General features: G+C 40.5%; 1 protein-coding gene across 2 annotated transcripts in view; it reads right to left on the minus strand.

The window, feature by feature from the left end:
* Positions 1–10710, minus strand: part of LOC148426583 (polypeptide N-acetylgalactosaminyltransferase 1) — a 51633-nt gene that overhangs the window by 10306 nt on the left and 30617 nt on the right. The window contains exons 1-7 of one of the 2 annotated variants that reach the window (XM_088409947.1): positions 8226–8246; positions 7528–7674; positions 7291–7459; positions 3400–3566; positions 857–984; positions 669–748; positions 421–591 (exon numbers count right to left, since the gene is read on the minus strand). In XM_088409947.1, the coding sequence (XP_088266073.1) occupies positions 421–591; positions 669–748; positions 857–984; positions 3400–3566; positions 7291–7459; positions 7528–7666 (854 nt within the window). In that variant the 5' untranslated portion in view covers positions 7667–7674; positions 8226–8246. Of the gene's footprint in view, positions 1–420; positions 592–668; positions 749–856; positions 985–3399; positions 3567–7290; positions 7460–7527; positions 7675–8225; positions 8247–10710 lie in introns of those variants that run through there. The other variant, XM_088409946.1, reaches the window with a different exon arrangement.

The following is a 10710-nucleotide window of genomic DNA, read 5'->3' on the forward strand; positions in this document are numbered from 1 at the left end:
TAATGAGACTGACTGAAATTTCCTGCCCTGACAATGGAAAGCAATGTTTTGTGAGGGACTTGGGGAGAACTAGGCTTCACAGAAGATTTGAAAAACAAGTGAAATGCGTGACGCATTTCGTTACATAAATCATTATAATATGCGCGTGACCTTGAGTAATGGTGTCAAGTCAGCATGGAAACAAGTGTAGGAGGAAGAGATGATAAGAAGGCTGAAATAGTAAAAGAACCTTCAACTCAGCCTTAGAAATTCAAAAGTTCACAAAGGAAAAAGTTTCTCTATTCATCTCTATTTTGTGATCATTTTATAAGATTCAGCGGTGCCAAGTTAAACAATAAAAAAATGTAATGACTCAGATGTTACAGTTCACAGGATGCAACAGTGCACATTTTGTTGAACCAAAGTTGCGCCACCACGCACCTGACAGGAAGTGTGCGGTCTCCTTTGCGACGGTCCATTTCTCTCTGCGGCACGGGGTACCACCGAAAGTTGAGTTTCCAGTTGAAGCCTCCGTACGTCATGTCCGAACCCGCCATGTACTCGAAGGTGTCGTCGCTGATGACGTCGATGATGGGACACACCACCGTTTTCCTGGGAAAATAGTCGTCCTCAAACAATGCCCACCAGAAGTAAAATATTGCTCGTTATCGAGCGTGTGTATGTCTTACTTGTCTTGCTTGATGCGAGCGAGCAGGGGCTCGAGCCAGCCTGTCGTGCATTCACAGTGAGCATCCAAAAAGGTTATGACCTGCAAACAGCAGTGGGAAAGTTTAAAAAAAAAAGTGGGCAGAGTTCCAGATTGTGTCAGCCATATGTGGCACAGTTCAACCAGGGTGCATGTCACGAGTTCACGAACCTGGCCCGTTGAGATGGACGCTCCCTTGAGGCGCGCGCGAATGAGTCCGGACCTCTGATCCATCCTCACCACCCGTACTGGAACTTCCAACCTTCGGACATATTGCTCCAATGGCCGCTTTAGGAAATCTTAGACACATAAGAATAAAAGATATGAGCACTTAAAGAACCTAGAAGATGACTCTATTACATTCTGTAAAGAAAAAAATAAATACTATATATACCTCATAAAAAACATACATAAGGGCTGCGGAAAAAGTTGACCAAGCCGGGTCTTAACTGTAAAAATTAGGTCAATGAAAAATATCTGCCTTGCAGCTCTGCCGGAATCCTGTTTGCACCGCAGTTTTTTTACATGGACCTCTCTTGCAAATGCACACAGGTTTGCAATGGCAGCAAGGGAAAAAGCCTCCTTCCAAAAAAACAGGAGATATCACATGTTTGGGATCATTTCAAATTAAAAAAAAAAAAAAAAAAAAAGAGTGAAAAAAATAATGTTCAGTTATTGCAAAGTGGAAAAGGCAAACCACAGCAGTACTTTGGAAAAAATAATGCAACACATAGTGGCCGAATGTCTGATGGTCTTTGTGTGCAGAAAATCACTTTGTGATGTGATTTAGTAGTTAGTAGGCTTTCATTCAAGACAATATTAGCATACGGAGCTTCCCAAATTAAAGAAAAAATACGTCCCCAAAAGGACTGGGGCTGTACGATCTGAGATTATAACCTGTCATTACAACAATCAAGAGGCTCGGGCTGAGGTGTTCAAATTTTAATCATTAGGGAGCAGTCAAGCACAAAATATTGGCCTAGCCTAGCTAACAGTAAGCTGCACTGAAGTTTCTTGTAGAATATTGTTGAAGCATTGTCCCTAAGTGGCTTTAAGGACACTATTACATGTGTAATGTATATACGTATAACATTATGCATGTGTGAACTAAATGGTAGTTTGTTGACTTTAAATGTTAATCACTAGTGCGCTAATGCTAATAGTGACTAATACCTGGTTAGCCTAGGCAAATTATGTTGGACTCTATAAGTTCATATGTATAGAAGACAATAAATCATGAGTAATTACAGTATATCTACAACACCTTATGTTCGACCTTAATGTATTATTAAAAATACGTGTGGGGGATTACTCGATGGAATAATCCATTTTAAATATATGGTTTGAGATATGAAAGCACAACGATGGGTGTTTGAAATGGGTGAATAAATTCCAAAAGCAACACAGATTATACCATTAACAACTGTGTGCTACATTTTGCACAACGACATCCAAAATCAATGGCGCTTGAAGCGGCCACGTTTTTCAGCAATGTTAAACTCATCATAATTTCACATATTGCTCTCTCCTCACACCTGCTTTCCTGTACCCCGCAGTGCATGAAAACATTCAATCAAAAGGAGAGATTGTGTCGTTAAAGACATCAATAGCTAAAAATGAACTCTATATTTGGTTATAAAGAAAAGCAACAGATATTAACCAACACCGCATTTACACTGTGAGCTTTTTTAGTTTTCCTTTTTCCTGTAAACGTCTTCTTCATTGATATGAAGCAGATAGCTTGTGCTGTCCATGCCGCATTTAGTCAGTCTTTTCTTCACATTCGCAATGCCAAACACAGACTGAAAAAAAATGCTAGATAGATTCTTACAAAGACTAATACGTACACCGCCACACACACATGTAATCATTATCTGGGATTGTTTATAACAAATCAATAAATCTAACGACACATTTGGATAAATCTTGACTTCATATCCATGGCTGTAAGAAGTCATAAAATACTTTAATGCCTTTCTGAGTCTGTCAGAAAAGTTCTGTTTTCCCCACTCACTGTGGGCCAGACAATCAACCAGCACATCTACAAAGACTTTTGCTTTGTTCAGTGTACAAGACAAAAGCGAGAGTTGGACAACTCAAGGCCGCTCCTGTATGACAAGGCGCCTGCTCACAATGCCCCGAGCTTCAGACAAACCCACGAGTGAACTTTAAATTCCAAGAGCAAAATGATAAGGGACATTTTTATGTTACTGTCAACGTGTGGATCAATGTAAAGCCAACATTCTACTTTCCATCTCCAGGCTGATACATGACAATTTGTATTGGCAGAGATTCAAAAGAAAAATCAGTGTAAACAAACAGGCCCACAGAAGTACACTGAAACTCCAGGGGTTGGATTACAGGCGATCCCTCCTTCCTTTTATGGCACAGACAGATCAAACCGAACACGTGTGCCGGTGTCTTAAAGCTGCAGACAACACAAACACCTTCGATTCACACCTGACCTCAGGAAGCAATGGGAATGTGTTGTGGCTGGCGCTTGGGTGTAATAGCAGAGTGTAATCTCCGCAATCGCCGAATTAAAGACCTAATCCCCAGCACCAAACATAGATTAACACTATTGCCCAGGCTGGAGCGGCAGACACCAGAGATACATCACAACCCTGGTGAAAATCACGCTGTCGTGCGAGAAATAAAAATGAGGCTCAAATGAAAATAGACACAAGGGGTGTGTGCGCAACGTGTGTGTATACCTCGCTCGCTGGCATCGTCTACCAGAACAATCTCCTCCAGGAGCGTGTGGGGAGAGCGGTCGATGACGGAGTGCACGGTCCGCAGCAGCGTGCTCCACGCCTCGTTGTGAAATACAATCACCACGCTGGTTTTGGGCAGATTGTCAGGGTAGAGCTTGTTCTTGCACCTGCGGACACAATACACAACACGTATAGAAACTACATATAGAACACAATGGCACTGGAGGCATTTGGAGATTAACACAATGTATTCATTAATGGGATCATTGTGTCACCCAGGATGCTGCTTCTTGCCCTACGCAATCAAACTCATCATCCACAAGCCCTACAAGCGTGCCCTAAACAAAGTAAACTGAGGGTGAATAAAAGGTGAGCAAACAGGCGCATAATCCCTAAATTAGGGAAATGCAAATATGTAGGGCAGCAGCATGACAGCTGGTTTGTGCTGCTCATTAATTTTTCCTCTCGTTCACGCTCCTTTTCTCTGTCAAAGCAACCACAGCTTCAAAAGGGGTCCAGAGGGAAATAATACCTATTTAAATGAAGTCATATGGGGGAGACAACACATTTAATATTGTTTGCATCAATATGCATTGCTGTAATTGTTTAAATCAATGCGGGAAATGTACATATGTAAAAGCTTAGATCTTCAAATAATCACAAGACAGCGCAGGGCTTTTAGTTCAGGCTTTAAAGATTAAACATTTTATAATCATCTTAGGTTGAAAAATGATTTTACTCCTAAGAATCTCAAGTAAGATGATGAGATAGGAAAGACTAAGACGACCGATTAGCAACCCCGCGCCCAAAAAAAGAACCCCTCAAAACACACACTCATTTTAAAGTTAAGCAAGAATAATTTGGTCAAAATCATATTTCTCAGCGTGACACAGAAAGAAACCTGAGTGGGCACGCATCTGGCACACAATCTAGGTCAAAAACCAAAGTAGAGGCCACAGCGTGGCTCACACTAATATTAAAGGATAAGTCTTGCAAATTTTCGACATTTTTGTAATCATCTGATAAAACCAGTGGAACAGCGGTGGAACACTTCACAAGTGTCTGTAGCCATGCCTTGCACTACAGTCTAATAACATTTTAAAAAGATACTAAACTAATTTAGCAATTTTCAGCAGTAAACATTTAAACTTTTGTCTACAGTTACTTGATCAAATTATTTTTCATGTACAAATAATATCTTGGTACATTTTTAAAATTGTGTTGACACAATATCTAAAGGAGGACTTCAACTTTGTATACATATAAAACCATCGCCAAAATGAAAACTTAGTAGGTTTCCAAGTAGACATGTTTTGACACACTTCAGGGTGTCACCGTGTGTTGATGTTGGTCATGAGTGCCATTTATGCTAATAGAGGGGAGGTGGAGCAGCATTAGGCCAAAAAAAAAAAACATGCAGAATGAGTCACAGCCTGCCTGTCCCACCAAGGAATGAAGGGCACGGTCACTAGTGGAACATCACACACATATGGACCTAAAAATATGCTCTCACATTGAAAAAAAGTCAGAATGTAAAAAGGGTAAAACATGTCATGTTCTCTTCTGAAAATGTAATCATGGAAAATGTTCACTGGTACAGATCCACCCATTGGTTGCACATGTGCAATACCACACACAAGCCTATTAAAGACACCCTCACACACATTGGACTGTAATGTGAGAATGACCTAGCCCCCTCATTTATTTCACTGTGAATGGCCCTGCTGACAATAATGAAAATAAACTGCCAGCATCTTCACGCTCTGCAGTTTGAGCTAATGGTGACCTACGCCCAATTCCTTCACTGTTTTCCTTCAGCCAGGCGCACACACACATACACACGCAGTGTCGATATTGACTTGGTCTTATCTCCTAATTGGAAAAGCAGATAGACGGTGAGGAGGCTGTGGGAAAACAAACCTAGTAATCAACTCTTGTTCAAAGACTAAAACACATTTCACGGATCAATGTCTTTCTTTCTTTGTCGTCTGTTGTGTGTCTGTTGCACGTGCGTGTGTGCCCTTGCCTGTCTATCAATATTTCAGCAAAAAAACTCATTATTTGTACATGCGTGTTTCTCTAGTGCAGAGGCCACCAGTCCCAACCCGAAATAAACGGTAAAGAGAGTGTGCACCAATTGCACAAAATATCATTACACTTATATGTGACTGAGTACAAACGCAGATGCTTCAATGTGACCATATAACAAGTGCAATGATACTTAATTACACGGTTATAGATTGCAATTGTGATCAAATTGTGTTTTTTCACGGAATATTGTTCAGTAACAAGAACCTTTCTTAAACAAGACAGCAAGCTTCACTTTTTTAGACTAACAGCTTGTCTTTGACATTTTGTAATAAAGTTCATTGGCTGGTGTTGTCACGGGGGAGTACGGCGGTTGAGGAGGCCGGCATGGTTGCAGAGGACCCAAAAGCAGGGGAGCGTCGGGACAGGGGGTTGATGAAATCCATGTTTATTAATACAACGAACGGGAACAAAAAGCGGGAAAAACAGGACGGCAAAAACTAAGGGCGCAGGCAAGCTGGAAAAACGGAAAACAAACACTACGGGCAGGCTGGCAGGAATACACGAAACTGATGGGCGAGACGAGACGGGACTACAAGACGACAATGACCTGACACGACAGAGACAATGATCCGACACGGGCTGTAACAGACACTAGGCTTAAATACATTCACAAACTAATCAAACTAACACATGGCAGCTGGGCAGGGACAACAGGCAAAGGGAGCAGATTGGAGGACACGAGGCGCAGGTAACAGACAGGTGGACTAAATCAAAACTAACGCAGGCAGACGCGACAGGGGCAGAAACCGGAACTATAAACGTAAACAGAAACAGAACCCCTCAAAATAAACCCACAACCCAACAAACCATGACAGGTGTTGCTATTGGTGTTTGTTTACTTTAAAGTATTTCACAATACTAACAAGTTTAAAACTAGGGCTGAAACTATCAATTTCAATAGTGCTCCCTAGCTCCATCAAGGTTTGGTTATTGTGGATTTGGTCTTCTGCAGATTTTCATTTATGAACATAACATTTTCTATTGCGGGTTAATGTCCTATTTCTCTATTTTCTCTATTTCTCTATTTTACTTTCTTTTTGTCAAAGCAGTCAAAAAAGCATTTTTATTTATGATTAAAAAAATCCTTATAGGATTGTTCAAGTTGATTTCTATAGTTGAAAAATAAGGATGTTTCAATCACGTCTTTGCACCCAATTTTTTTTTCTCTCGATCCAGTCACGATTTCGATACCTAGGAAATATATTAAGGACAGCAAAGAAAAAAATTAACCAGATTTTTCAAACATACAGTCATTCATTAATGCATGTATTAAAAAAAAAATGTGCAACACATTTTATATGGCTAGTGAAGCAGTGGTATAAACCAAGTAGACTAAAACATTTAAACATTCCTCCACTTGCTTCCAGCTTTGTTAACATATTGCACATAGTATGCATAAATATTTGTTTTCATTTGACAACATCTTCTTTTGACAATATGTACGTACTTGTATAGCCTTGAAAAATGGGTCGAAAAAAAAGAGACCGAAAAAAGTAAAAACGCAGGTCTGGCAATGGTAACAGTACTGGTATCGTTGCATCTTCAAATATGGCCTGTTTTTGCAACTGTACAGTATAATACTGAAAAATGTTTGCCAATTTATTTAAGCTACATAAGAGGGGCAATATACCATAATAGTCAGTATGATGCAGGGTAGTTTGAAGCCACTTCAAAGTACAACCACAAAAACAGGTGGCCTAACCCATCAATGGACAAAGCTGACATCCATTCTATAGGAAATCTGAGCTGGCTGAGGGCAACATGAGAAGACAGCTAATTAGGAGCATGCAGGACGCTCACCCTTCGAGGCGGACGTCAGGTAACGACCGATTCAGTGCAATCATCTCAGAGGCCATGAGGTTGAACTGGTTGATCTTAAACATCTCCTTCATCTTCTCCTGGTTCTCCTTGGGGATCACCACAGGCTTCCCGCCCTCCCCGGGCCCATCCCTCGGCCTTGCCAGGGGGTCTGAAGAAGGTTCCAAAGAGCCAGTGAGTCGGTTTGTCCGCTGACGACGCGTCGACATGAACACTCACCGTCTCTACCAGGTAACCCTCTCTCCTTCTTCTCATCACACTTGTTGCACTCGCTGAAGTAGAGCAGGATGAACATGTCCAGCATCACCCACACCAGGGAAGTGGCCAGGACCACTTTGCAGTAGGCGAACCTCCGCATCCTGGTCACTTGAGAAAGACACAAAAAGAGAAGCGCTTTACAATGAGGGGAAAGTCTGAGCCCAATGAAGCACTCACTCATCCCATTTCCTTTCCTGTGTGCGCGCTTTTCTGCTCATTTCACTCAACTGGAAAATAATCCAGCAGCTCATCTTCTAAGCGCCGCTGTCTATCCTTCGTCAGTCTGTCGGAGTCACCTTTCATATGTTGGCTGGTCACATGTACTCTAAATGTAATCTTGAGTATGATTACACCTTTGACACTTGCCAAAATGTCACCAAATATCATATATCACACAAACTAAAATGTGGATTCTTTCTATTAACTGTGCTTTAGTTACAGTATACCAATGGTTCTCAAATGGGGGTAAATGTAACCCTGGATTTATGTGAAGGCACTTCAGGTGGTATCTAATCGAGTGCTTTTTCATGCCATGGCAGGAACAGTATATTTTTCTTTTCAAAATAAGAGCAAATTCATTGGAATATGATGCAATTTTTTTGTAAATTCATGTTAGGCAGCAGAGAAACTTTAAAATGCTTGTGGGTCAAATAAGTCACCTATGTGAGCATGTTGGCATGATTGGGTCAAACGAGTCCTTGAGTAATCAGGGAACCTTAAATTACAAAAAAAAATAAAATAAAATAACATTTAAAAAAAATCAGCCTTGGGTGCGTATGCGTCGTCATTTAGACATGCCAAGGACAAACTCATAACTGCATACGCCAAGGCTGACTTCAAAATAAAGCTCAGCATATACATATTGAGGCCAAGGCAATAGCCTTAATAGACTTTTATTTTGAAGGTGAATATGGTGGCGTGACAAATAGCCACTATCAAAATCACATTCAATCATCTTTAGGCATGTTGGCTCAAGTCTACAGCATTCACGGCCAGCAGCTACCCGCTACTAGCTGCAAGTGGCCGGCTGGTAACAGCGCAACATCCAATGCCTGTCTGTTGCTTGTTTCTTTCTTTACTTCTTTTTAAGTTGTACGGACTTCAGCTAGTTTGTAATTCGCTGTCTGTGTTTAAAGGAAAATGATGCGCTTTCAATTGCACTTGTGGATATTTTTTAATCTTAACAAACAAACAAAAAAGAGACGTGATATAATAAAAACTTTGTCTGTGGGACTGTGGCACAGCACAGTTTAGCCAAATCCACCTACGCCTTTTGTCATGTGTCAAAGCAGCACTACTTGAAGTTTTAAGAATAAGAGCTAGCATGTGTGGCTAGCAGCACAAGAGTGTGTCAGATGAAAAGTTGCCTTGAACAGTTCCAAGTGAAGTTTTACTTTTGGGAAGGAACTGACAGGACATCTTAAAGCATGGGAAAATAAAAAAGCTCCAGGTCAGTTTGAATGTCAAATCCAACCAAACACTAGTGCGGTATGAATTTGACAGACGGTGTTGTGGCCAGGAGCAAACCACTGCATCAAAAATCCTCCATAATATCGTAATATTTTTTCCCCCACTGATGGTTTTTAAAATACCTTTGTACCATATTACTGACCAAACCAGTAAACAAATCATTAACACATAATAATGCATTTTCTGTATTGTCTATAAAAAAAATTGTTTTTGAATGAAGGCATAGAAATTATTTTTTTTTAAATTCTATTCAAAAAAATAAAAGGTAGTTTAATCAATTATTAAAATTATCTTTAGTTGCAGACCAAATACAGTTTATTTATTTGAGCCTATGCACATGATGCCAAACTAATAAAAAATAACTTTGGTTGTTGTTGAAAAGACACTAAAGTATTGCATTTTAAAGCACATAGCTCATCCAAAATGAATCACACTTGACCCATTTTCTAAGCAATTTGAAACTGAAGATGCTTAAAACTAAAGTGATAAGTGAGCTGAGTGCTTGCCAGTGTTTTACGCACGCAACCACTTGTGTAATGGAATGAATCTTTTATAGTAACAAAGCAGTGCTCTTGATACATCGAGGGGTCTCCATTTGAGTTCCTAAACAACCTTCAGTGAATAAGCCAATTTGTCATTTGTACATGAAACATGGAAAATCCTCGTGCGCTAAAGCACCGTCACATGCTTATACACACACACACAAACACACACACAAATAACACAACTAACAGACTCAAAACGGCGTGAGAGAAGCTGTGACAGTAATTGCTTTTCTTTGGCAGGCAGCGACAGACAGACAGAGCCACATTAAAATTCCTCTGCTCTCCTTTCCGCCTTTCCTCGGCACCATCTCCTCCACTCGAAGTGACTCGCTGCCTCAGTCGTCCCTCAGGTTACAGCAGCACAAGCAGAAGGAAGAAAATTAATTTGGCCACAGCGATTTCACTCTCGTCGCTGCGAGACAAAACGGTGTTTGTGCATAGCTAACTTGGCGGCAGCCACTCTTAGTTTAGCTTGGGAGGATGTAGAAGTGCAGAGCGGCGTTTTTAAATTCCACCTGATAGGATTGCGCTGTTGCAAAGTGCCATGCAAAGCAGAATGTTAGAGTGAAGATCTGCTTGTTCTCTGGCCACGGCCAAAGACTGTATTGTCAGTGCAGCAGTTCTACAAGGTTAAAACTGTAAACAATGTTTGTTTGGCGGTCTTGATTTCAATTTTAGATTAAAACTTCAGTGAAAGCATTCACATTGTGCAATTGCTAATATGATATGCACCATGACCAAATGCTTAGTCGGATAATGCCGCTTGCTCGCCATAAGGAGAAGTGAAGCCAATGGTGGCCAACTAAGATTGTCAGTCGCTCTTTTTGTCGAACTTGAATATATACATTTTTCCACAGCGTTTGATATTATTTACCACTTCTACGATGACAATGTCACAGTGGATGTGACAATAAATCTGGATAAAGTACTTTTCGCACGTAAAAAAAAAATAATAATAATTTTCGCTTACAAGGTATATCTGTGAGTGCCAGTGAAATATTTGTCTCTATCATGTCAAAAAGAACGCTGGGAAAAAATGTAACCAGGTTGGTGAAGTAGTCTTAAAAATATCTACCTCGAAGCTGCACTAGAAAAAGGTTGTTGCCACTGTTTTCTACACAGACCATCC

Source organism: Hippichthys cyanospilos, chromosome 3, assembly GCF_059441005.1.
Source record: "Hippichthys cyanospilos isolate Australia breed blue-spotted pipefish chromosome 3, RoL_Hcya_1.0, whole genome shotgun sequence".
Taxonomy (NCBI): domain Eukaryota; kingdom Metazoa; phylum Chordata; class Actinopteri; order Syngnathiformes; family Syngnathidae; genus Hippichthys; species Hippichthys cyanospilos.